The sequence below is a fragment of the Oculina patagonica genome, chromosome 13 (assembly GCF_052425735.1).
Source record: "Oculina patagonica isolate OP01 chromosome 13, crgOcupat, whole genome shotgun sequence".
Taxonomy (NCBI): domain Eukaryota; kingdom Metazoa; phylum Cnidaria; class Anthozoa; order Scleractinia; family Oculinidae; genus Oculina; species Oculina patagonica.
Genome location: NC_135770.1, coordinates 2202298 through 2230247, shown reverse-complemented (window position 1 = coordinate 2230247; position 27950 = coordinate 2202298). Strand labels below are relative to the sequence as shown.

At 39.8% G+C, this 27950-nt stretch overlaps 2 protein-coding genes across 2 annotated transcripts; both read right to left on the bottom strand.

The window, feature by feature from the left end:
• Window positions 1-121: 121 nt before the first annotated feature.
• Window positions 122-17275, bottom strand: LOC144634320 (thymus-specific serine protease-like). Its single transcript, XM_078493239.1, has 10 exons — window positions 16738-17275; window positions 9341-9470; window positions 7046-7169; window positions 6596-6673; window positions 6171-6218; window positions 5292-5564; window positions 3754-3886; window positions 1915-2100; window positions 1382-1527; window positions 122-339 (listed from the first exon to the last, which is right to left on the bottom strand). The coding sequence occupies exons 1-10, from the start codon at window positions 17045-17047 to the stop codon at window positions 289-291; spliced, it is 1479 nt and encodes a 492-aa protein (XP_078349365.1). The 5' UTR covers window positions 17048-17275; the 3' UTR covers window positions 122-288.
• LOC144634319 (thymus-specific serine protease-like) lies at window positions 122-27015 on the bottom strand. Its single transcript, XM_078493238.1, has 11 exons — window positions 26615-27015; window positions 25500-25629; window positions 24488-24611; window positions 24020-24097; window positions 23351-23398; window positions 22806-23072; window positions 22259-22403; window positions 20718-20903; window positions 18947-19092; window positions 17846-17905; window positions 122-270 (listed from the first exon to the last, which is right to left on the bottom strand). Exons 1-10 carry the CDS (start codon window positions 26916-26918, stop codon window positions 17855-17857), a joined length of 1479 nt encoding a protein of 492 aa, XP_078349364.1. The 5' UTR covers window positions 26919-27015; the 3' UTR covers window positions 122-270; window positions 17846-17854.
• Between the last annotated feature and the right edge of the window lie 935 nt (window positions 27016-27950).

Here is a 27950-nt window from a genome sequence, read left to right as displayed (position 1 = left end):
AAAAATTAAATAAGCGCCCTGTCCCGAATAAGCGCCCTGTCTAGAATAAGCGCCCTCTCTTAAGATGCCAAAAGTAAATAAGCGCCCGGGCGCTAAATCGAATCATTACGGTAAGATTACATTTATAAAATCTTTAAAATTTATTAAATCTGCATACATTTAATAACATCAAACTCTAACCATTATAATTTTGTTTTAGGTAAACAGCGCCTGGTCCCCAGCTCAAGTTTATTTTATTTTTTTGGCAATAAGCGGTCATTCAGGAAGACGCCATCCTTGTCAGTTGCTTTAGTGTGTAGTCTCTTCGAGGATCCAATCACCAACGAGTATTGCAACTTTCTGAGACAAAAAATAAACAAATAAAAATAAACAACGACATTCTGGCCATTTAAGAACATCTTCAAGGCAACTTCACCTGCAAATAGCACAGAAAAACTGTCGGAACCTGAAACAATGAGGGCCTCCCGGGGAGGGAGGTCCATATCCCCTTGTTCCCAACAAAAATTGTCTTGCGTTCTCGTGTCCCCTTAAAGTATTTCATCGATTTTGGTTTTCCCTGTTCCCTGTTCCTTAAAATACGCTTTTGTTTCCGTGTTTCCAGTTTTATTTCTCCTTTGTTCCCAGGTTCTCAAAAAGTTAATGTTCCCTTGAAACCCCTGGGTGAGTATCAACAATCGTGACAGGCAACTTGTTCAAAAGCACGGGAAAACGCACGTGAGCGTTGTAAGGGTCACGATTGGCTGACTGATCAATATTTCTGGTCTGATTGGCTGGAGCCAATTTGCACGAGTAATTTGGGCCAATCACAGAGCCCAGTAAACGCAGGAGCTACTGGTAAACGTCAAACTAAATAAAAGCCGCTCAATTAATAGTAAAAAAAACTAGAGTGATTTCATTTAATCCGTGAAACAATATCTACCAGTTTGTGTGCAATAGTCAAAAGGAAACAAAAGAAAACAATGGAATTTGTGTCTGATAGTATCTAAAAGTGTAATAACAATTTTACGGGTTAACGGAAATCACTCTAACTAAGGTAAGGTGAGATTAAAAAGATTTAACATCCATACAAATATCCTTGGTAAAACCCCTGGTTTCTTAACAATTGACATGTTACGCAATTGGGAATATAATGCTTACGCGATGTAAGGCCAGTTTGCACCATCATTTTCAACGCTAGCGGGACTTCGAACGCGATGTTCGACGAGATAGCTTCACCGAAAGGTCTCTGATGAGTCTCTGATGAGTCTCTTGGCGGAGACGAAACATGCGTGTCAGACTAGCCACGAAATTATTTAAAACCCCTGGTATACTGTAAACTTTTTTCTTAGCAAAAAGACAGCAACAAAACGTTTAAAACCTGAAGCTTTTCGTCACTACAAACCTGTCTTGCTTGATGCAAAGCCGGCCGATCACTGGGTTGATCAGAATTCATGTCGGCGCAGTGTGAAGTACCAGGAATATAAATGGACAGCTCTGAGGTGCCTTGGTTTGTGAGTACACTCAATGCATGCCATGGGTCTATAGATCCTGTGATGACAAAAAAAAGCTAGCGCAGTGCGTTTGAACAAGGGGAAGCGTAGGTAGTCCCTGGGAGATCTCGACTCAAGGGAGTCTGGGCTCCGCACGGTTATCAACACTAGACCGATCTTTCTTTTGATTCTAGTCTCGGGACTTGTGAACTTCATAATTCCTTTTTTGCTTCATATTGTTCACCTGAAAAACGACTTACCACATAAGTTTAAGTTTTTCACTAATTCACCATCGAAACAGCCTCGTTCCCGGGGTTTGAAGAGAGAGCACCCTGGAAACAAGGAGAGTACCCTGGGAACAAGGTGGCCATCGATATAGATAAGCTAACCCTTACAGCTAAGCGACAAAATTGACTGCATTTTAGTATTCATTCGAATTCCTTACCATTAACGAAAACAATTCTTGAACCCTTGGGTCTATCGCCTCCGTAGTAGGCATTTGTAAAAGCTACCCTTCGATAAACCTCTTCAGCAGGAATATTAAACACATCGAAGCAGAGGGCTAGGTCATAATAGAGGTCAGGTAATATGGCAGAATAAACACAACTTGTGTTCTGTTCACAGGTCTGAACTAAAAACAAAAACAGAATAACTACTGATTACATTATAAATTGTTATTTGCAATCTTGTAATTTTATATTCAGCTTTGTGAATGTACAAGTGGGATCATTTTAAGAAGCTTAAGGCTCATATCGGTCTCCACACTTTTCACCACTTACACTTTGATGAGAAAGTACTACAATATACAGCAACTGATAAAGATTTGTAGTCTACAAATCTTTATCAGTTGCTGTTACAATAATGATAAGAAACAACTGTCCAATCATTCCTGAAAAATTTAAGGTGGCTCTGAAACCAGTCCATAGAATTTATTTTAACTTTTCAAAAGGTTGTATCTTAACATGCTGATCGTTACTCAATAATACAAAATGGGGGTTACCGAGCTCGTTCTTGAGTTATGCGCACTTAAAACAAAGATTAAGGGTGTTTTAACAGGTTAGACTGTTGTTATGGTAACCAGTGACGTCAATTAAATAACCACATTCTTGTTAGTAATGATAAGACATTTGCTTGATATCATTATTGTACAGTGGAACCCCGATATAACGATATTCCCGATATAGCGATGAATATTTTGTGTCCCGGCAAAAGTTACAGTAAAATGTATGGGACGGAACCTCGATATAACGATGTTCCCGATATAACGATGAGAATTTAGCGGACCGAACGTAAAATCCTCCCGACATAAGGATATTATCAGTTCACAGTCATAATTCATTTGCTAAACATCGAATTTAATGCAATAACATTACATTTTCTGAATTATCTCTAACGTTTCTGTAAGCAGCTTTGACTATGATATACGAAAATGATACTGTGTTTTCGCCCTCTTTATCAAAATTATTCTCTTTATCCTACTTTTATATGCAGTAAAAAGCACTTGTAAGGTTTACCCCGATATAACGATAATTTCGGTTATTTTACGGCCATATCGTTCTATCGGGAGTTTTAATAAAACGATTCCTCGATGTAACGATGTGATTTTGCTGCTCCCTTGGCATATCGTTATATCGGGGTTCCACTGTAGCAGCAACTAACTATTAAAGAGTTGTAAAACTGATCCATCAAAAGCACAACGTATGTAAACCCTCGATGGCAGCTCGCATTTTTAAAATCCCACCCTTTCTTGGTGTTTGCAGCTGACAATGGTATCAAGCTCCATTTTCTATTTCTCAAATCGAAAGCAGGAAAAACTATAGAGACTATATGCATGCAGTCCACGACTAAAAAAATAATGATAATAATGATTAAAGGGACTATGTCACGGCTAAGTTAATCTTATGTTATTAAATTTTGCCACATATATTCGCTATGAAACTAAATGTTTGCAAAGAAATTAATTCTTTGATACTAAATAACAAAACCATAGCTTCATGGCAGCCAAATGTGTCTCCCGGGCGTCATAAATTAAAGTTACAAGCAGACAAGATTAACTTTGAAAACTGTTCCGCCGGACCATATTTCAAAAGCCCACATCGCAATCCGTTTCAATCTTCAACACTTTTGGTCATCCGTACCTTCTTTTGCATTTGGTGTGTTATTTAAATATTCCTTCACTGTTTTAAGAGGTTATTTTATACATTTAAACAAATTTGATGGTCATTTCCTATGCCTAAGTTTGGCTAAAATACGTGACACGGTCCCTTGAAAAAAATAAACCTACAATATCCAAACTGCGTGCATTTCTGATAAGTCCACGGACGGTAATAAGTGGCGACCGTCGTGTCCTTAAACAATTCCATGTAGTCTGTATAGTTATTGTTGAGGCAAGGGAGTTTCGCAAATACAAGATAGTTCTGCAAGATAAAAAAAAATCATGTATAGAAATCACACCAATTAAAGAAATCCTTGCAAATCGGCGTCCATGGGGTTAGGACTGTCCCACAGATGCTCGAAGTTTACCAAAAAGTTGCTCGAAATTACCAGAAAGTTACTGGAAATTTACCAAAAAGTTACTCGAAATTTACCAAAAAGTTGCGCAAAGGTGCTCCAAATTTCAAATAGTTGCTTGAAAGTTGCTCCAAAAGATCCAAAAAAAGAAGAAAAATCCTCAGATATAAATGCTAAAGTTCTCGTTGAAGGTATGAGAATAACATTTTCAAGTTAAGGTCAACCTATGACGGCATGTTTCCTGACGAGTTTTTAACAATGAATGATCTAAAAGTTGAAGCATCTTCCAGAACTTTCTCGGAAATCTTCGGCAAATTTTGTTTATCTTCGGATAAGTTCGAAAAATTTTCCGAAACGGTCGTATCCCCTTCAAAAAACACTCGGAAATTTTTCGGAAATCTTCGGTCTTGAAATTTGAAGTTGCTCGAAAAGAAAACGTTTCTTGAAAGATAACAAGTTACCCAAAAGTTGACAAGCATCTTTGACATCTTTGTGACAGCTCTACCTAAAGCCCGGGCCAAACGAGGATGAGAGTTGACGAGAGTTCAAACTCCCGCTCTTGTTTGGCATGGAACTCTTATGCAATCTCGTCGACTCTCGTGCGCTCTCGTCGACTTTGAACGTGCTCAAGTTTTTCGTGAGAGTCGATGAGAGTTTGACGGACTTTCGTTCTCGTTTGGCCCGAGGTGATGATAGTCGGTGAGAGTTGACGAAAACTCTCATTAGAGTCAACTCTCATCAACTCTCATCCTCTTTTGGCCCGGACGTAAAGTCCTACCGAGGGTCTCATGCATGCTTCCATCTATCCATCCATCCATCCATCCATTCATCAATTCCTTCCTTCCTTTCTCTATTGATTTTCCCTTCCTTTATTCATTCTTGGGCTGTCACCTTGTAGTGGAGGTGAGGCTTGGGTGTCTAAATGACCCTAAGAGCTGTGCCGGCTGGGATTTTGGTCCCTAGCAGGTCTAACCATGCCGGATTGGTCGAGGGGTAGAGGCCAGACAAAGAACAGCCCCTGATCCTCCAAGTTGGGGGTTGGGCGGTGGGCCAATCACCCGCCCCCTTAAAACAAAGCAGATTACAGAAACCTTGAGGCCTTATGTGCCACATGGCACGAAGAAGATAGGTAACAGGTATTCATTCTTTTATATTAGTTCGTGCATATACATTCCATAATTCGTACATTATTGCAGGTTTTGAAAAAGGCCAGGTACCTGATAGATAAATAACGTCGTCTTCTGGTTATAAATGTCCACATTGTGCGAATAACCAACTTTTGCACCAAAGGCAAAGAACGTTTATACTCACATGAATTAGATACACGAGGCCTTCATAAGGAGTCGTGGATGGACTTGTCATATACTCACACACTAGTTCTATGCTAATTTTAGAGGCTTGCAGTTGACCATTAAACATAACTGTCGTGTCAAGAAAAGTCTCAAGGTTCTGCGTGAAAACATAAGTGTCATTTGGATGAGAAATATCACCGCACGACGAAAAGTCTTTCTCCAGTTTTTTAAATTCCTTCTGTGCAATAAGCTGGTCCACGGACGAGAAGGCCTGCTTGATATTGCTCCGACACTATGTGAAACAAATGAAAACGTACATGTTACAACTGGTTTTGTAACAACAAGAAAAAAAAACACTTCAACCATACTTTTGCAAGTTTTGTTATTAAGCGAGGAAGAGATCAAAGCACAAGAAAGGTCTACGTTTTAAAAATTTGGATACAAAGTACCTCCACCTCCCAAAATAAAAAATAAAAATAATAACGATTTTCTGTTCATGGCATGACGATTAATTAAGAACTCGGCACTTCGTTAAATTTAAACCATTGTTCATTCTGTGTCATTCATACGCGTTAAGATTTCAGAGTTTAGGTAACATATAAAACTCGAGAGAGTGTTTCATCACATTTCCAAACAACAAAAAGAGAGTTGAAAATACCACGCGCAGTGGAATATTTTTGAACTTTGAGTTGCTTGGAAATGTGATGAAACACTCTCTAGAGTGTTTGATATATCTTCTAAATCAAAACCTAAACTAAGAAAAAAGAAAGAAATTACATCGTTAAAATCTATACTAGGTGCAACTTTATATCTAAGCCACCATCACGGTTTTGCTTTTCTTTCAGTTTGTTTTAACCTTTAGAATAATAAACGAGTAAGAAAGGGAAAAAAATCGTACTTGCGCAGAGCCATTAACCAGCGGCGACGCAAAACTTGCCGCAGCAACCTAAACAGAAAAAAACGATCAAGTTACATTTTTTTATCAGTGAATAAAAACTGCCTTATTTTTCTTTCCACGTTGATCGACGACTCTCTTAAAAAAGGAATGGTTAATACTCGCAGTTTAATTTCTATAGAAAATCTACAGTAAATCTACAGTAATTGAAAAAGATTGCTTTACTTTTGAGAAGAAAAAAACACTTATGCAAAGTGTAGTCTGCGCCGCAGACGAAACTAAATCAAAGTGTTGTCTCCATTCTTTTCTGTAGGTTGATTCTACAACTCCACGTACACCGCGCATGACTTGGAACTAGCCAGGAGAACCTCATCCCAGGAAGCTTTTCCATACATTTAGCGACATCTGAAACGAGACAGTTAACTTACATTGTTGTAATTCTGGAAGTCCGCCTTTGCCTGAACTGGAGCTGATGACGCAACCGCTCCCGACACAAGGTGAGGATACTGGAAAAAACGCAATCGATTAAAAAACTAAACAGTAAAGGACTCTAACACACACAAGGTTGAAAGATTTTGAAAAGCCTCGCTTGAAAAAAAATAATTTTTCAAATGCATTTTCAGCTCGTTCAGTTTTCACCTTTCGGGTAATTTTTTATGCCTAATTAATTAGTTAATTTTAAATATGTTTTATTTATTCTGTGTTTTGTAGCAAATGAATGGTTTGTTGCTTGTAAAATAAAGCCAGCAAAATGTAACGATGTGTCATGATCGTGTCTACAGCCAATCAGCGAGCACGTTGCATCACCAAACATTCAAAAACAAATAAATGCTCAACTACTGATAAAATTTAAGATCTTTGCACTTGTATCTGTTTACCTTGAGTCTGAACCAAGCCGCCAGTGATCCTGGGTACGAGCCGCCATATGCAATCCATTTATTTCGATCTGTAAGGTTGTGCATTTCCCGAGCAAAAACACAGAATTCGGCCAAGTCAGCCAAGCTAAAAACGAAAGAAAATTTGGGGCGTCATTTTCTAACACAAGAACTGTTGCGACTCCGTGAGGAGTTAAAGTACAGTAACGAAGAATATGGCAAGTGATCATTTTAGGTACATCTGAGTCCAGTTGTTCAAAGGATGGATAACGCTTTCCACCGGGTAAATCGCTATCCAGTGGATAAGTGTTGACAAAGCCCCCCCCCGGGGGGGGTACTCCCATATGTGGCCTATAGGTGGTTTTCACTGTCACGCCACTGTCACGCTGCGAAAAAATAAATCCAAAACTATTGAGACAAAAAAATCAAGAATATTACAGGCTGTAGAAAACTACAATATAAACTACTCGTCCAAGTCTCAGGTCTGTACCTTATTCCGAACTCGAGTTTTCCGTCAAAATGTTTCACGCAAATTTAGAGAGCACAGTATGGAATCGCCATGTTGGAGCCCAACTGTTTGGGCTCAACATGGCGGCCGGAAATCAACAAAAACATCTGGCATTCACTTCTGCTACATAAAGCGGTCAGATCACCATCATGAACAAGTAAACATTCAAATAAACACTTCTCGCAAAATCTCAACTGTTCAGATTGTTGAAAATCACAAGAAAAAGCATTTTTTTAAGCATACGTGACAACCTTTTGGCGGCCATCTTTGATCTCGTGTGGCGTGAAACTCCGAAATTCAAAATGCTCTATCTTAAAGACGGCGAATGCTATCGAGCTAAAAACCTTCAAAAATATATGTATTAAGGACGTCTAATAGCCAGTGAAGGATAAAAACTCAGGGGCTTTACGATTCTGGAGTTTAAAATTTTGATGACGTCACGTGAAAACCAAGAATATAGGTATGTGCCGCCCGATAGGGTATGGTTTTTGAGGTTCTCGGTTCTTAAATAGGGTATCATTTTTGCTCCTTTGGCAATGTATTCCCGGTGTGATCCTTAGATAGGGTACCTAAATTCTATTAGCTAAAAAAAACGCCCAGCTAAACGAAAAAAAGATACCTTAAAACAATTTTCTGTTCAGGTATTAGAAAAGCGATTTTAGAAAGATTTGTGTCTTGCCTTGCGCGGTTAGCCGTTGTTTGGGTCGTCACGGAACGCTACTCTTCCCCATTTTTCGATTTGGGGCCTTAAAAAGGTATCAATTTTCGCTTTCCTTATCCTTAAAAAGGGTCAGGGTTTAAGAACCTTGGCGGCACACCCCTATCCGAAATTTATGGGAGTTCCCCCCCCCCGGGGGACAAAGCTAACTGATTGGTTTTCCCCAAAAGTGAGCAACAGCGCACGAGTGACGTCATGACTCAGACAAGACTTAGACAAACAAACCGGAATGGCGGACGATTTTCTTGAAACACTTTCTAAAACAGCCGATGTTCCTAAAACACTTTATATGAAACGAAACTGATGTTGTCTGAGCCCCGTGGGAGTAGGGGTGGGTTGGGAAGGGGGGAATTATCATTTGCATTCTATTTTTAAACCTCGCGCTTCGCTATTTATTTTTTTTTTGGGGGGGGGGAGGTGTAAGAAAAATTTTCCTTTGCAAACTTTTTTGTTTATGCCTCGCTGCAAACCTTTTTCTTTTTCGAAATTCAAATTTAATTATGTGTTTTATACATATCGTGTTTGCAAACAATTTACTTTGTCTTTCTAGGCCCTGCAAACAATTCATACCACCCCCCCCCCCCTCTCAAAAATAATGATCCAAGGAGGAAGACAGCTGACATTATAATGCGCAGAGGACCCTGGACACGAGGTTGTTCGGTCTACAACGTGACATATGTTGTTTTTTTAGGTAAGTCGATTTTATTTTTAGTAGAACTTTTCCCCTATTTTGAATTATATTTTACAATCGTTATACACCCATACAATATATAAACACTGCTACCTTGACAACTTACACTTGCTGACTTGTTGTCACGCAACACAAAGCGTGGGGAGGAGCGTTGCGTGACGACACTAAAAACGGCTAGCTGCGAGGGAGACTAGAACCTGATTGTTTATCCCCAAAAGTGAGCAAAAGCAATCGTCTCATGATAACAGCAATAATGACAGGGGGGAGGAGGGGGGAAGACGGCTGAAATAAAAGCAGAAAAGACCCTGGACACGAGGTTGTTCAGGCTACAGCGTCATATGTTTTTTAAGACATATAAACACTACTCCCTTGACAACTTACGCTTGCTGACTTGAAAGAAAAACGAGATTCTCGTTTTCTAAACAGTTCTCAAAAGTGCTGAACCCATAGAAGCGATGTTCCACTCCAAAGATCAAGCCACCGTACTGTTCTGCCAGTTCAACAATATTCCCTAAAACAAATTTACACCAAAAAACTGAGATGCATCAAGTACTATTTCAAAAACGAGTGCGAGTGTTTCATCACGATTTCCAAACACGAGAAAACAGATGAAAGCACGAGGCCGCTTCGGCCGAGTGCTTTCATCTGTTTTCGAGTGTTTGGAAATCGTGATGAAACACGATGCACGAGTTTTTGAAATGACTTCTCTAAAGAAACAATACAAAATTATGCAGTGTCGTATTTTTTCCCATTTTTCTTTAAAATGCCTTGTATGTGTGATTTGTTGTATTCAGTCGGCATTCATTGTATTTGTGAGCTTTTGTTTTTAATTATCCAATAGTTTCGCGTTGCACCAAATTTGTATTCTAAAAGCGTTGTGAACTTGAAGGGATTTACATATTGTTTTTGCCATGGCCGAAGGAAGGTTTCGCTCCCCGAAAACAATCGAGGAAGAAGAACTTTGCGTAGAGAGAGCAGTACCTAAGTCTACCAGATATAAAAATAAGTGGGCAATAGGGATTTTTGAGGATTGGCAACGAGTGCGAAGTGTCAATGTTCCAATACTCGAGGTTGGTGGAGTTTTTAAAGAGTATGAATTGCACAAAGTTCAGCCGCTTACTCTGCCCATAACAGAGATGGACGCATTGACGCTCAACTACTGGTTATCCAAATTTGTTCAAGAGGTGGCAAAGTCTTCGAAAGATCCATACCCTCCGAAAACGTTGTACCAGATCGTCTGCGGCATTCGCCGATTCATGGTGGAAAAGAACCCATCCATCGAGTTCAATCCCTTGGACTCTTCAGACAAAAGGTGTGTGAATTAGCGTTATTGGAGAGGGGGACGGTTTGATATTTTAAAACTTAAGGAAATTGCATCGAACTTTTCTCTTTTCCTCATTAGATTTGCTATCTTTAGACGAATATTGGACGCAGAAATGAAGGATGGGACTCGAGCTGGCGTTGGTTTGAAAGCGAAACAAAAAGAAAAAGAGCCAGTCACTGATGAAGTGGAGTATTTGGAATGAAGACGGCTAAGTCTTTGTTAAATGTTGTATATTACTATAATGGCAAATTATTTGGTCTCCGTGGAGGGGAGCATAGGCAAATCTGCCTAAATAATTTTGAAATAGGTGATAATTACATCCGTTTTGAAGAAAATGCGTCCAAAACATTTCATGGAGGCTTGCTTGATTTGAAATATGAACCGCGCGTCGTGAGGCATATTTGTCATTCTGTAGGTGAACATCATGAGCCTTGTCTTATTGAATATTACCGCCTTTATATTGGTCTTGTGCAAATTTGCGCGAAAGAAGTTGATGCATTCTATTTCAGGCCTAACGTGAAAAGAATGTGCTTTGACAAATTACCTGTGGGCATTAATACGCTTAATCGTTTATTGCCCGATATGTGCGAGGCTGCCGGAGTAAAGCGTAAAACTGCCCACTCTTTACGCGTAACGTGTGCGTCGAGTTTGTTTAATGCTGGTGTTGACAGCAAGCTAATTCGCGATAGAACGGGTCATAGATCGGATGCTTTGATGAAGTATGAGAAAGCCAATGAAAAGGTCCAGACCAATGTATCAGCAATACTTGGTCCTAAGTTGGAATCCTCAACAGTAAGTGCGACAATTAGTGTCGATTCCAGCAGTGAGTCCGTGTCACGGAAGGTAGAAAAAGTTTCTCAGAATGTGGATATGGATACTATGCCAGTCTGTTTTGGCGACTTTAAGAAATGTACTGTAAACTTTAATTTCAAATGACTTAGGCTTGTCAGTTTGTAATTTGAAATGTTTTTCCTGGTCATTGTTTATTAAAAATTAATGATTCATGTAAAGCTGTGTTTGAGTAATATATGAATATGCAGATTAAGAACAATTTTTTCACTAGTGATGAAAACGTGATGAAACACTAGTGATGAAAACGTGATGAAACACTAGTGATTTTCAACTGGTGTTTCATTGAGTTTCCAACTCATCCACCTGACCCGAATGGGGCGCTCTGGTTTGCTTATAACGTCATGAATTATTAATGAGTTTGAGAATTCTCGTTACACAGCTAGAAGTGCATTTACAAATTAATTAAATTAATTATTGAAAAACTGTTCTGATATCTATGGTTGACGTTGAGTGGATAAGCAGTACCTAATGCAGTAACTTCGTTTCAATTTGAGTGGCGTGCCTAAGAACTGGCTTCAGTTGGTGTAGCTAAGTGCACTGACCACTATAAACAACAATATTTACATTTATTTTAATGATCAGAAAATGACTTTCCTTTGATATTCTTCTTCCTGTCTTGCGCTTAAAGTGCTACTATGACCAAAATTTTTGTTTCTCTTTTCGTCTTTTTCTAAAGTCAATTTGTTCAATAAGTCTATATTTAACTAGTGCGCTAGAATTTAGAACGTTGCGAGCAATATAAGCCTTGAAATAGCTTGCCGAAAATCGTGGAAAACCCGTCCGTCATTACTCGGACGTCTAAAGTGAGCCAGCGACTGTACTGAAAAGCGGATTTACGCATGAGTTGGTCCGTGACGTCATATGCGCATCGTCGCTTCGAGCTTCGAGTGTTCCAAGAGAGAATATACTGAGAATTAACAGGGTTATAAAAGATATTTCTTCGACAAATTCATCGTCTAGTTTGCCCGGTGGCGAAACCCAAGAGAGCCGCAACGAAGAGACATTGCAATTTTGCGGTATCGTTTCTTATAATGAGAATTTAAAGCCGTTTGACGTCGGTCTAAAGGGCAATGTTTGTATGCAAATACTTCAATATTTATTTCATTCGATGAGGTTTTGGCGCTGTATGCCTACAACGAAGCTGCCGTCTTCTTGTCCAATCGAAGAAGCCTCGAAGAACGAAGAGGAACGGCGATTCATGGACTACATACGTTTGAATACATGGTATGATGAGAACGACATTGAATAGTTAGGATAAAATGTCTGCAATGTTTGAATTAATAGAGAGCTCTGCATATCAGCATATATATACATGTAGGTTGCTATTGCCGTTTGCGAAGGATTGAAATGATCTTTACTGTTGTTTTCATTCTTGTAATCTATCATACACGCCATGGGCATAAAATCTATGTCAGCTGTTTATTCCGAAAAAAGCTTTATAAACATGAAATAATGTAAAATTTATACAGAAAAATTAAAGTCAACAAGATGGTGCAGGTGACCAATGGATTGAGCTCCTTGAGTTTTATACAGTTTTACCTTCCTTGACTACAATACAGGTAATAAACCTTTTTAAAACTAAGTGTTTTAATGGGTAATAACACTTCAGACAGCCAGCATTCAGTATTCCTGTTTCTTAAAATAAGAAAACCATTTGAATGCTGTATAGAGTCCTTCACTCTATATTTTACTGATAATGTTATGAAACTGTCCCACAAGTAGCAGCAAAACTGGGTAGGAGTAGTTTTTCTTATTTATTTCACCCATTTGTTTTCCTCTTGGCCCCGTGATTTTTTGATGATAAAAATAACTGAAACAATATATGCACAGCATGGGAACAAGTAAAATAATATTAAGGGTATAAAGTTTTAAGTTCATAAACGGGAACACCTGGACCTCAAACAAACACTGGGACCTTGATCAAACGTTTCCAGTTTTGAACCGGCATTTAAATGAAGCCTGCGTTGAGTCGGGGTCTGGCATCTACTCAAGAAAATATTTTTTTTATGGTATCATATGCAATATGACAGTGGCTCTTTCTAGAGAATATCACTGGCAGTACATTGTGCATCTGCAGTATGTGTATGTGATTGAGAGTTCAATGTTGGGACTAATCTTGTGTCAACTTAACGTGACTGTAAACAAGCCAGCTCCGCGTGTACCACCCTATTAAAATAAATTGCTCCCTTGATGCAAAAAGGCAAAGTCTGTATGCAAGCCTGCTTGCCCATTAGGCCAACGCATATCTTGGTTTAAGTAGGATTAAGCAACCTGGATGAGATGGAAGTACAATTGCATCACAGGTTTAACCTCCCCACTACCCCCACATACATGTAATGACACTGATCTGGGCTCACACCTGAACAGCTTTATTCAGAGTCTTGCACACTGACCATTAGGTTACTGCACCTAAATCAAAACAACTACCCCATTGCTATGCAACATTTTTATTTATGGTACAGGTTTGACTGTATTTGTTGTCGGCTCGCGCAGTTCGTGTATACTCTTTAAATAAATACATATATAATGGTTGCAAGGGTCCTGTGTGACCTCAAAATTGCCCCTTTGTTACAAAAAGGCAAGGTCTGCATGCAAGTCTAGTTGCCCACCAAGCAACTAAACTTGCATGCCCTCGTCACACCATCAATTTGCCAGTTCCCATTCTACACTTGGAGAGGAGGCACCATGAGAGTAGTCTTGCCCAAGAACACAGCACAATGACACCAGTAAGAGTCCACACCTGAACCGCTTGATCCGGAGTCCGACAACTTACACTTAGGCCACCTCACCTCAATCAATGCAACATTTTTATTTATGGTACAGATTTGACTGTACTTGTGTTAGAAATTATGATGGATCAGCAGCTCAGGGGTTCTTTGGCACATTCACATAATTTATTGTTGGCTACTACATTCTTAACTTATGAACAAAAAGAGCATGCCAAAAATAAATATATTGCAAACTTAAAATAAAGAGTAGCTAGGATTTCAAAGGTGCTCTGTTGCACACAGCATGAGTGATTGGCACAGGTCATAATAATATTATAGCTCATGGCCCCTGTTGTACTTAAATATAATAAAGATATACTGAGTAAAATCCGGATAGCATGTATGTCTCTGAGACAGGCTAACACTGTTCTATCCTGAGATTACTTCTCAAAAAATGTTTATGAATACTATAACTGCACAATGAAGTACAGTCCTACTGTAGTGTTTTATATTGCATGGCAGAAATAAACAAGTGACCAACACTGAAGACGTGCTGGTGAGTTTATTAAGACTACAGTGTATACAGAGGACTACAATGGAAACATTTTCAGTACATATAATCAGTAAAAAGATATTGCTAAGCTTTGCATCCTCTGTATGTACTTTCACATAATGTACCGCCTCGTGCGAATTTATTTAAGTTTATTTGTACAATAGAGGATATAATTCAGGAACATACAGGCCGATTTGCCCAAAAATTACCTTTTTGACATGAAGTATTTACAATAAATTTAAAAATGACTATTCTAGAACACGAGAGCTTGAGCAACAGAAGTAAATTACGCCACTCGCCCAATGTTTTGCTTCTAAAAAGGAGCGAATACAGTAAACTCACTGTAGATAATTCGAAGCGTTCTATTCTATTCACTTCCCTTGGATAGTTGAAGAAGTTAACCTCACAATGGTTGCAGGGAGAAATATCTATAAAGCATTTCCAAGAGTACAAGTTTCCCTCAAAGTTATCAGACGATCTATTATTCATCTTGCGTGGTTCGGGCGAGTTAAGATGTCACGAAATTCCGCCTCTTGAAATGTTTTATGCCACTATGTTGTGCAAAAGTGACCTGGAGATGCCTTGAAGTATGTTCAAAAAACATTTGCGCAGTAGATACGGCTTCTACATCACTACAGATTAAAAAGAAAACCAATGTTTTTCCAGATCAGTCACTCCAGCCTTCGAAGAAGCCATTTTGTTGATGCGCATATGACGTCAGCATGCTCTCGCCCCAACTAGTTCCAGATCTCTATTTGGTCCTCGGACATTTTTGAATCTAGTAATGGCGGCAAGCCAATGCCGAAGTTTACGCGTGAAATAAGTGGTCTTCCAATTCGAATTTGAACTTAAAATTTGGCAAGGTTACTATTTAATGTAAGTACTTTCAAAAACCGAAGAGAAAAGGGAAGGTAAAATTTTGATCATAGTACCACTTTAAATGTTTTAAAATCTATCAGTCTTGTTCTGGTTCGATTTAGCGCCTGGGCACTTATTTTATTTTAGAAGCTCAAGGCAGAGGGAGACCGCCAAGAGAAAATAAGAGGAGCCTTATGTTCTCTTGAGGCCGCTTATTGAAGGCAACAGAAACCTTTTTATATTCATGCGTGTTTGCACTACTATGTCAACAGCTTTAAAGCTTGTTCAGTGCCCGCGTAGGATTTGAACGAGTGCGAACGCAAAGGGGTGGGGGTGGATAATGAGAGCTAATGAGAAACAAAAGACGGTCTGCACTAACTAGCTAGACACTAAAGAAGGGCCGATACTAGTTTTTCAAAATGATACGATACCAAAACGCTATTGGCTCTCTCTCCTCCGCAAAGGCCTCTTTCGTGTTCCGTACGGGCTGGGAAATGGGGAGAGGTGAAAAGTAAGCGCGCGAGCCTGGAGAGAATCGAAACGAAAGCTCGCGGGGGACTTCACCACGGTCAAACGTCTCAGGCAGGTTTCTTTCCATTTCGCCGTTTTTTTGTTCAAATTGAAGTGTTATTACGAGCAAGGATAGATAAAAATAGTCGCCGAGTAAAAGCATAATCCCATTCCCTCAGGTAAACCAGTGTTTTTACTTTTAAAATGTTTCGCATCCGAACCAAAGGTGCTTTGACAAATGGCGCCGACAAGTCCGCATATCGCTATTTTCAAACACGTAGAACTTTTTTAGTAAAGCTCCAAAAAACTTAGTAAACCCTTAGGATACCGGTTATGTATCGAATTTTGAACTGTGAAAATTAAAACCTTATCTTTGCAGTACTTTTCTTATTTTCTGCATATTTCTGTCGTTTGACCGCGGTGGAGCGGGGGACACTCCCCCTATTTTTCATTTTTCGTGTTTTCGCCATCCTCCCCCCGTGTTTTTCGCCTTCCCCCACTAAAGGAGCCTCTGTGGAGGAGAGAGCTATTGGCCATTTTCTTCCTTATCGATAACGATACTGTGACGTCATTAACTTTGTTGGTAGATCACGTGATTTGTTTGACCAACGAAATTGTCAAAATACCGGTGTATCGAATATTTGGGATCGAGTATCGGCGCATCGTTACCGAACACGTCCACTTCCGCGATGTGTTTCGATCGTTCAAGTACGCAATATTTGCTAGCCGCAACAGGCCCGTGACAAACTTCGAAAGACTACTACGAATAGGTAATAAAGATACAGACAGAAAGTTTCTTTATACAAACTAGCCAATTTAAAATGAGCCAATTTTTTTGAACTCTCGCGTCAAAATAGAGGCCGTGGACACGTTTGCACAGTAGCTCACAGTGTCTGCACAGAGACTGAATCAACAAACACAACAGCAGTGAAAACTAATGAAATAATTACTAAAGCAATTTCAGTTTACATACCACCGTCAATAAAACGCGCAGACATTTCGAACTCTCCACCGATGTATAAGAAGACTGGTCCATCGCTCTTTCTCCAGTAGTTAGCATTTACCCAATAACGCTGCTTAAACGTCTTCTGTGAGGGTTCAAACTGAAAGTGATCTACGGGTTGCTCTATAGTGTATTCATCGATTCGATCATGCCTCGCTTGAATTGAATGTTGATGTTTGAACACTAACTGGCGGATCTTGTAAAATATCTCCGTTTGAAAGCAGGAGACGTGAAGAACAGCAAACAATAACAGCAGACTGTGGATTAATAACCTCGCCATGATTGTAGAATATTGATGATATTCTAAAATGAAAGCGGAATTGTTTTCGTGATCCCCTGACAGCCGCGTGACTGCAGCAAACGGAGCATGGCTAGGTCACGCGATTATGTCAAGTATGGAAAAATCCAAATGTAAATTAGTTTTCCTATCCAGGCAACATTGATACCACGTAGGCCGCAAACTTTGCCAGGACACAGTGGCGGATCCACTTTAAAGTGCCGCGGGGCCCGCCTCTCCCCCCCCCCCCCCCCCGCTTATTTTTTCGGAAATAGCGCATTTTCTTTGAAGTGCCGGAATTTTCTTCGCAGAATTCAATATTCATAGTCAAGCGTCAAGTAAACTTAAGACATTTCTATTTAGATCTAAAGAAGGTTTAGAAATATTATTAGAAAAACTCAATTCCAGAGAAGACTAAAAGAAGGTTTACTGAATGAACTGATAACCTTGAGTACACAACTGAAAGTCATTGATGAACAAATTGTTTTCACAAATTATTTTCACGATTTCGGCGACCCTTAATTTTTATTATTGAATAATGATCAGCATGTCGACATACAACTTTTTGCAAAAATAAAAAAAGTTCTCCGGAGCGGTCAGTTCAGAGGTGATAGTTGATTTGAAATCTCGAGGTCATAAACTAATTGTTAATTAGCCCGAGATAGCAAACCAATCAGATTGCTTAAAACACCAAGATCACTGAGTGTATAATTTTGTTTCGGGTAAACAGAGCCTGGTCCCCAGCTCAAGTTTATTTTATTTTTTGGCAATAAACGGTCATTCAGGAAGACACCTCTCTCATCAGTTGCTTCAGTGTGTAGTCTGTTCGCGGATCCACTCTCCAACGAGCATTGCAACTTTCTACAACAAAAAAATAAACAAATAAAATTACAAAACGACATTCTGGCCATTTAAGATCATCTTCAAAACAAGTTAATCCACTGCTAGCAACAGAGTGAAGTAGTTGCAACTCGAAAAAACGTGACGGGCAAACCGTGAAAAAGCGCGGGAAAACGCGTGTAAGCTATAAGTCATAATTGGTTGAAAGATCAATATCTCAGGTCTGATTGGCTAGAACCAAGTTCCACTTTGTTTTAGAAACAATCACCGTGTTGTGTATGCAATAGACCACAAGCAGTTCCTATTTTTTCGAAGAGTCCGTCGAGCTTGTTTTCGCTTCCTTCCCCCGCGCGTTCACTTTTTTTTCGCTTCAAGCTCGACGGACTCTGCGAAAAAATAGAGACTGCTCGTAGTCTACGTATGCAAACTTAAAACCAATTCTATTACAAAACAAATCTATTACAAAAAGACTAAACAAAGTACGGGGAGAAAAAAGTCTTAACGCCCATACCGTATTTACTCGAATAAGCGCCGCCCCCGAATAAGCGCCGCCCTCGAATAAACGCCGCATTTGGGACCAAGAAGTTAATAAGCGCCGCCCCCGAATAAGCGCCGCAGTCACGATGTGGCGCTTTTTCGAGGAATTCCGTTTAACTGAAAATAGCACTACAAAGCAACTCTAAAACAGCCTTGGAAATGCCTTTTCGTCAAAAGCAATGTTCCGCAGCTCAAAGTTATTATATTTTACCGCTCTCCCATTATTTTTTCTATCCAAAATTCTTACAATACGCAGTACTGTTAACGTTTCGTCTATATAAGATTGTTTGTGGCATCCAATTTTAAAATAAGCGCCGCCCTCAAATAAGCGCCGCCCTCGAATAAGCGCCGCACTTGAGGCGCGAAAAATTTAATAAGCGCCGCGGCGCTTATTCGAGTAAATACGGTACATTGTAAAGTCCCTGGTATACAATGCTGTGATTATTTTTCGTCGCAAAAAGAAAGCAACAAAACATTTAACACCTGACTTCCTAAGTTTTTCAGTCGATATAGACATTAACTAACCTGTCTCGCTTGATGCAAAGCCGGCGGATCGTTGGGTTGATCAGCATTCATGTTGGCGCAATGGGAAGTACCAGGAATATAAATGGACAGCTCTGAGGTGCCTTGGTTTGTGAGTACACTCAATGCATGCCATGGGTCTATAGATCCTGTGATGACGAAAGAAATAAAACGGTGCGTAATGAAAGATTCAAACTATATTTTGCATAATTTAACATACTCTCTTGGGTCGTAGTGGTCTTATCGGCGTTAAGCCCTGGCCAAACTGGACGCAAGTAGTCGCAAGTTGAACTTGCGTACAGACTTGCGTTGGCTGGCCAAACGAACTCGCAATTTTACTCGCAAGTTTACTTGCAAGTTTTAAAAAATGCAACTGCGCGCGCTGCAATTCAGTACTTGAAGTAAACAGCAAGACTTGCGTTGACTTGTGTTGAGTGGCCAAGCGCGAAAAATTTGCGTTGACTTGTGTGCAAATTTGGTCTCGACCAAAGTGAACGCAAGTCCTGGCCAAACGGAGACGCAAGTGGATGCAGCTTGAAAACTTGCGTCAACTTGTGCCTCCGTTTGGCCAGGCCTTTAGCGCAGTGAGCCAGTTGCGCTATAGTCTCGCCCGGATTCTTGTGTTGTGTTCCTGGGCAAGTCACTTTACTCTCACAGTACCTTTGTTTACCCAAGTGTGGCTAAGTGTATAAATGGATACGGGTGAATTGTTGAAGTTACCACACATTGCTTGGTATAAACTGCGATAAACTAGCATCCCTCCCCAGGCCGTTCATGCGGGAACACTTATCCCGGTTTATATGGTAATGGAATGTTTGGGTACTTGTGAACTTCACAACTTGATTTTCGTTTCACATTGTTCGGTTGAAAAAAGACTTACCGTACGCTAGTTTAAGGTCATTTCGCTGAAATAGTACCTGGACCTACCTGCGCTGAAATTTTTGCCAAACGTTTTCTATTGGTTGATTATCTTATAAGAAATTTAATTTTGAAATATAAATGGGGGTCCCCATACTCGTTTAGGAGCAGCAGCACCTTGTTAATTCCTTGTAATATCATAGGACTGTTTTCAATTGAGTGTCGTAAAACCAAAACCAAAGTAATCACTCTGGCGTATAGCCAATCACAAAGGGCTCAGACAATCCAGTGAACCAATCAAAGCTCGAAGCAATGAAATACGTGCAGCCGACACGAAGCGCGGGAAAACGTGCACGAGCGAGTCATGTTTGGTTTTGGTTCTACTTCTGATTGGTTGAGAAAGTGGCGCGAGGGTTTTAAACCAATAACATAGCGTAGTAATGCAAAACCAGTGCAAACGTTTCGACACTCAAGTGAAAACCGCTCGAACGATTATCTACACAATTACTTGCAAAATTCCTGTTTACGATGATCGTTTCTCATTGTACACGGAGATTTGGTCTATATGTTTTTTTAGAAAGAAAGAAAGAAGTCATTGCGAAATTCAAAACAAGAGAAATAAAATGATAGGTCACCATACTCATAGTTTGAGGTACGAGAAAATGACTTATCGCGATTTCGTCGCTCGAAAGAGTCGGTTTGTGGCAAGTCTATTTTTTAACCTGCGCACGCTAATCGTCCGTGAAATTATGCGTAGTACAGATGCGCAATGCAATAGCTTGATGTTTTTAGTCGCAAAGTGTCCTCCATCTATTACCATTTCTTCCCAAACTCTCCATCAAAAGGAATCCAGCCCTCACCGACCGTAAGCGGAAAAGTAAACTAAATTTTTAAAGTAAGCATTTGAATTTCTTACCATTGACGAAAACAATCCTTGAACCTTTGGGTTTATCGCCTCCGTAGTAGGCATTTGTAAAAGCTACCCTTTGATAAACTTCTTCAGCAGGAATATTAAACACATCGAAGCAGAGGGCTAGGTCATAATAGAGGTCAGGTAATATGGAAGAATAAATACAACTTGTGTTCTGTTCACAAGTCTGATCTAAAAACAAGAAGAGAACACTGACTAATATTTTTAACAATCTTGCGAATTTTTATACCCAGCTCCGTTTGACATCAAAGCAAGATGACGCTGTTTGAAACTAAGAGAATCTTAAAATAAGCAGCGTTAAAATATCTATTCTTGTACCCATATCTCCAACGGCCTGCTTTTCGTAACTGAAAATCTAAACGTGTCTCTGATTGGCTGTTACCCGACCAATCAGAAACGCTAACACAGCGCGCTGTAGTTCTTGACGTATAACACGCCTTCTGATTGGTTGCGTGATGTTTTGCTTCAGGCAATGTAAAGGATTCTTGGTGGCTTTATATTTTTGAGCCTCTCTATGGGTACCCACGGTCTTCGTTTTCTTCGTAATTTTGTTGGAAATCTTCGTTTTACGGATTGAAACGGTTTGAACGTTTTTCAGTGTAATAAGCAGTCGATAGATATTTCACTTCAATAAAAATGCATTATTCACTGATCGTTCGATTCTTTAGCGACGTTCTGTTTGTTCAAATGCCAAAATTCAGAAATTACATATATTTTCTGTAGTGTTTACGAGTTTTTTATACAGTTTTATATATGAGTGTTCAATTTAATCACGCGAATTTTGGTCAATTTCAGATCTTCGCTTCAATCTTCGTTTTGTCCGCGGTGATCTCCGCGTCTTAGATTTCTTCGGGAATACCCATAGAGAGGCTCATTAATAAAGAAATGTGATGAAAATAAACCCCCGCCGGGAGATCGCGCTGTCGATCGCGCTTACCTGCTTCCCAAATTTCTCTGCGTTTGCATCTGGCAATGTAATCAGGCCCCGGGGGGGGGGGGGGTACTCAAAACAATTTTATACGGGGAGGCTCCGCCCCGAGTTCTAACCCCTTACCCTTTTATATACCATTTTGACAGAAATTGTACCCCTTTCGTATACCTTTAACTGAAAAAAGGTATCCCTTTCATATACCTAAAAGACGTGGCGTGGACTTAAAACAGGACTTTTTCTTGTCATTTTCATGTAGCGCTTAATTATTTAAAATGATACAGGCATAAATTGCGTCTGTTCCAAAATATTTTAATGAAAGGCCCTTTTAAAAACCTAAATGACAGATTTCTATACCCTTTCATATACCTAAACTCGTGAAATCCCTACCCTTTTGTATATCTGAAGCCTGAAAAAGGTACCCCTTTCGGGCGGAGCCTCCCCGTATAGGCCATTATAGGGAGTACCCCCCCCCCCCCGGGAATCAGGCTCCATTTTCTATTTTCAAATCGAATGCATGCAGGGAAAACTATTGAGACTATGTGTATGTGTGCTATGTCTACAATATAAAAGAAACAAACAAAACAAATGAACCTACAGTATCCAAACTGTGTGCAGGTCTGGTACGTCCACTGACGATACAAGGCGGCGCCTGTGGGATCTTGGGTAGTGTTCTTGAACAATTCCATGTAGGTTGTGTAGTTATTGTTAAGGCAAGAAAGTCTCATCAATACGAGATAGTGCTGCAAAATAAAAGTAAGAAATCTTTGCAAACTCGCGTCCCTAGGGTCCTACCGAGGGTCTCATCCATCCATCCGTCCGTCCGTCCGTCCGTCCATCAATTCATCTATTCCTTCTTTTCTTTCTTCCTTCCTTCATTCCTTCCTCCCTTTCTCCTTTTTCTTTATTCATTCTTTCATTCTTTCGTTTTTTGTGTTCTTTCGTTCTTTCGCTCGCTCGCTCGTTTGTTCGTTCGTTTATACATTCCATCATTCATTCATTATTGCACGTTTAATAAATGACGCTGACTTCTCGTCATAGATATCCTCGCCCCCTACGCAGAAGAACGTCTACGAAGAAGGCTATATATATATCCAAATTTACACAAAAGGCAATAATGAACGTTTACATACTATTATACTTACATGAACTAGATACACAAGACCTTGATAAGGAGTCGTGGATGGATTTGTCATATACTGACACACTAGTTCTATAGTTATTCCAGAGGCTTGACCATTATACTGAACTGTCGAGTCAAGAAAAGTCTCAAGGTTCTGCGTGAAAACATAAGTGTCATTCGGATGTGAAATATCACCGCACGACGAAAAGTCTTTCTCCAATGTTTTAAACTCTTTCTGTGCTATAAGCTGGTCCACGGATGAGAAGGCTTTCTTGATATTGCTCCGACACTTTGTGAAAGAAATGAAAACGTTAATAAACCCTGTTTTGTTATAACAAGAAGGAAAAATATGAAAGCTGGAAGAGATCAAAGCATGAAAGAAGCGCTTTTTCTCTTCTTTTTTAAAATTTTGATAAAAAGTGCCTTCCCAAAATAACGATTTTCTGTTCATAGGATGGCGATAAAAAATGGAGAAATAAAATCGTGAAAATCTATGCTAACTATCAGTAACCATGGTTCTGATTTTCTTTAAATTCGAACAAATAATTTATGAGTTAGAGATCGTACTTGCGCAGATCCACCAACCAGCGGCGACGCAAAACTTCCCGCAGCAACCTAAAGAAAAAAAAAACGATCGATCAATTATTACTAATATTATTTTTTCTTTACACGTTGAGCAAAGAAAGACTCTATTAAGAAAAGGAACGGTAACTACTCGCAGTTTAGTTTCTATAAAAACCTGCAGTAACTTAAAAAGATGAATTGTTAAGGACCGGCGAAACGAGGAAACATGTTTCCAAAAACATGCTGGAAACATGCTTCCATAATTGTTTCCTGGTTTTGCCATGCTTCCATGCCGCGCGGAAACACGAAATGTTTCTGCCGTGTAGCAGAAGCAAATTTTGCTTCTTGGAAACAAAATTGACGCTGGAAACAATTCTTCTCTGTGGCAAAACTGGGAAACGTTGGGGAAAAAAAAAGGGCGCGCTCCGGGTGTTTCTGGAAAATGTTTTCTCGTTTTGCCAGGCCTTTAAATTCGCGAGTCCTTAAATTGCTTTATTTTTGTTCCTTACACCGTCGTATAATGAGAGGACTTTGGTTTTACTATCCATTTTCTCTTGACAAAAACAACCACTTATGCAAAGTGTTTTAACCAATCAAAAAAGAGAGTTTGTCTCCGTTTAACAACTCCACGTACACCGCGCGTGACTGGGTACGAGCCAATAGATAACTTACATTGTTGTAACCCTGGAAGTCCGTCTTAGCCTGAACTGGAGCTGATGACGCAACTGCTCCCGACACAAGGTGAGGGTACTGGAAAAAAAACGTAATCAATGATAAATTAGAACATTCACAAGGGAGAAGTGCTTCGCTTGAAAAAAAAAATTTACAGTAGAATCCCGTTTTTTCGAGCTTCCAAGGGAAAAAATCGGAGGTAACAATACAGTGCTCGACTGAGGAAGGGAAACTGGTTTTGGTTCGAGTTTTCAGGAGGTTTGCCATGAAAATTCGAGATTTCAGTAATGAGGATTCCACAGTATTTTCAGCTCCATTATTTTTCACTTTTCTGAGTAGTTTTTTTTTTTCTAATTAAGTTAGTTTTATTACATGTAAATTGTTTGTTAATGTTGCATCTAAAATAAATCCAACAAAATGCAACGATACGTTTAATAAATGCACAATGGGTCAATGGTATCTGTCTACCTTGAGTCTGAACCAAGCCGCCAGTGATCCTGGGTACGAGCCGCCATATGCAATCCATTTATTTCGATCTGTGAGGTTGTACATTTCCCGGGCAAAGACACAGAATTCGGCCAAGTCAGCCAAGCTAAAAACGAAAGAAAAGTTCGTGGCATCATTTCCAATCAGAAGAGCTCACCTGTTCCGTCAGCGTGTAACTTTTTGGGAGGCTTCATAGTATAACAGACGAAGAATTACAAAAACAGTTTGGATGCAGGGGACTAGGCAACGAAGAAAGAAACTGCTTGGTGTGCCTGCTGCCTGATCTCTTGTTCAAGAAATGCTCGTACCAGACGTCACTCTATATATTAAGTGCTAATAAAACCAGATTGATTGCAAGAATATGGCACGTGATCATTTTAGGTAAATCCGGGTCAGGTTGTTCACAGGTTGGATATCCACCGGGTAAATCGCTATCCAGTGGATAAATGTTGACAAAACTAACTGCACTAACCACTGGATAGAGATTTATCCAGAAGATAGCGATATCAATAATGAATAATTATCCCCAAAGTGTGTCAAGCAGACGAAGGGGGACTCGAGGAGGGAAGACGGCTGACATTAAAGCGCAGAAGACCCTGGACACGAGCTTGTTCCCCGGGGGCTACTCAAAAACATTTTATCCGGGGAGGCTCCGCCCCGAGCTCCAACCCCTTACCCTTTTATATACCATTTTGACAGAAAAGGTAACCCTTTCTTATACCTTTTTTTTAAAAAAACAGATACCTCTTTCATTAGCTTCCGTTGCAGCCGGACGTGTCACTAAATCCTCGACTATACCGGGGTTTAGTTCGTCTGCAACGCAGGCTACTCTTTCATATACCTAAATGACACGACATATACCTAACAGCCATTATGTGTGTTCGTTTGAAAAACTTAAATGGCAGATTTCCCTACCCTTTCATGTACCTAAACCTAGGAAATACGTGATATATGTTTTTCGCGTTATATAAACACTGCTCCCTTGACAACTTACGCTTGCTGACTTGAAAGAAAAACGAGATTCTCGTTTTCCAAACAGTTCTCAAAAGTGCTTAGCCCATAGTAGCGATGTTCCACTCCGAAGATTAGACCTCCATACTGTTCTGCCAGTTCAACGATATTCCCTAAAACAAATTAACACCAGTAAAACTGAGATATATCAATCTCCCTTACACAGTTTAGGGGCAGATTTATAGGGATGGTGCAGGGGGTGCGACCCCCCCCCCCCCTCCGTCCGCCCTGAGATGACCTGTGGCTTTCTAGTAGAAGTGGTATTCCGCAAAAAGGTCAGTTATTCCAATCCTTAGTGCACCTCCTCCTAAGAAAAATCCGGTGTAAGTTAACAAATAAATACATTAATGAAAAACTGTTCTGAAATCTATACCATAGTCCTTACAATAAAAGTGAATGGATAAAGCAATAACTAATGCAGTAACTTCGTTTCAATTTGAGTGGCGTGCATGAGTGAAAACTAGGTTGATGTAGGTAAGTGCACTGACCAACAATATTTCCATTTATTTTAATGATAAAATGACTTTCCTTTGCTATTGTTCTCCCTATCTTGTGCTAAAGTATTCTAAAATAGATCGGTCTTGTTGTCCCTTTGAAAAATACCGCAATGGTTCGTTAGTGCCCCCCCCCCCCCCCCGGTTAGCGCCCGAGAACGTATTTTATTTTAGGGGCTCAAGGGAGGACGCTTAATGAAGGCAAAATAAACCTTTTTATATTCATGCGTGTTTGTACAGCTTTAAAAGTTTCCGGAGCCCGCGAAGGATTTGAGCGAGTGCAAACGCAACGGAGTGGGGGTGGATAAGGAGAGCTAAAAACAGACGCGTCTGTCACGCACTCACCAGACATGTCTATTTCCGTTATGTTTCTTTCGTTCCAGTACCCAAACGGCCCGTGACAAACTTCGAAAGACTACTAATACGAATTGCGAATAAAGATACATACAGAACGTGTCTTTATGCAAACTAAGCAATTTCAAATGAGCCAATTTCATCGAATTCTCGCGTAAAAAAATGAGGCCTTGGACGTTTGCACAGTGTCTGCACACAGACTGATTCAACAAACACAACAGCAGTAATCAATGAAGCAATTTTCACATACCACCATCTATAAAACCCGCAGACATTTCGGACTCTCCGCCTATGTATAAGAAGACTGGTCCATCGCTCTTCCTCCAGTAGTTAGCATTTACCCAATAACGCTGTCTGAACGTCTTCTGTGAGGGTTCAAAGTGATCTACCGGTTGCTCTATAGTGTATTCATCGATTAAATCATGACGCGCTTGAATTGAATGTTGATGTTTGAACACTAACTGGCGGATCTTGTAGAATATCTCCGTTTGAAAGCAGGAGACGTGAAGAACAGCAAGCAACAACAGCAAACTGTAGATTAACAACCTCGCCATGATTGTAGAATCTTTATGATATTCCAAAGTGAAAGCGGAATTGTTTTAGTGATCCCCTGACAGCCGCGTGATTGCAGCAAACGGAGCATGGATAATTAGGTCACGCGATATACGAAGCTTAGGCGAGTCTAAATAAGTATATCAAACACGAGAAGCAGTGTTTCATCGGGATATCCAAACACCGAGAAGATAGCCGATGAAACACTGTCTTGAGTGTTTGATATTTCTTCTCAATCGAAACAAAAACTACGGAGTAAACGGAGAAAAAATCGTAAAAATCTATGCTAATTACCGTATTTATTCGATTAAGCGCCCAACCTCGAATAAGCGCCCACCTCGAATAAGCGCCCACCCTGAAGGTAGAAAAAGTCAATAAGCGCCCAGCCTCGAATAAGCGCCCACCCTCACCTCCCTTCAAAAAATACTGAAGTGAACAAGAGGAGTACTTTGATTATTATTATTGAAAATGAGATTGAAATTGACTAAGTATTACTAAGAGACTTCCCCGAAGACCGAGTTTTGTTCGTATTTAAAGAAACTTTCAATGAACAGTTTAAATTCTACTTTCACGTTTCATTATTTTTTATAGTTTTGTTGTAAAATAAACTTACTGCTTACGAGAAATGGCGAAAATTTAATAAGCGCCCAGCCTCTAATATATAAGCGCCCACCTCGAATAAACGCCCATTCTCAAGGTCTAAAAATTTAATAAGCGCCCAGGGCGCTTAATCGAATAAATACGGTAAGACCGGTTATCCAAACGTCCTTCACGGTTATGATCTCCTTTGTTTTAACTTGATGAATTATTTTAAAATGAGTTTGAGAAGGAACAAAGGAACATGGACATTAACTTTTTGGATACATGGGAACAAAAGGAAAATAAAACTGGAAACACGGTAACAGAGGCATATTTAAGGTAACAGGGAACAGGGAACACCAAAAAATCAAAGAAATACTTTTAGGGAACACCGAAACACAAGGAAAATTTTGTTAGGAACAAGAGAATATGGACCCTCCTTGGGGGGCCCTTTA

Coding starts and splice junctions, on each gene's coding strand:
- LOC144634320 (XM_078493239.1), bottom strand. CDS start 17,047: ATGGCGAGGTTATTAATCCACAGTCTGCTGTTATTGTTTGCTGTTCTT. Junction 7,170..9,340: donor TTTCTTTCAAGTCAGCAAGC/GTAAGTTGTCAA, acceptor TTTCGTTTTTAG/CTTGGCTGACTTGGCCGAAT. Junction 2,101..3,753: donor ATGCACGCAGTTTGGATATT/GTAGGTTTATTT, acceptor TTTTGTTTTTAG/TTCAGACCTGTGAACAGAAC.
- LOC144634319 (XM_078493238.1), bottom strand. CDS start 26,918: ATGGCGAGGTTGTTAATCTACAGTTTGCTGTTGTTGCTTGCTGTTCTT. Junction 24,098..24,487: donor CGGCTTGGTTCAGACTCAAG/GTAGACAGATAC, acceptor TTTTTTTTCCAG/TACCCTCACCTTGTGTCGGG. Junction 20,904..22,258: donor CTGCACACAGTTTGGATACT/GTAGGTTCATTT, acceptor TCTTGTTTTTAG/ATCAGACTTGTGAACAGAAC.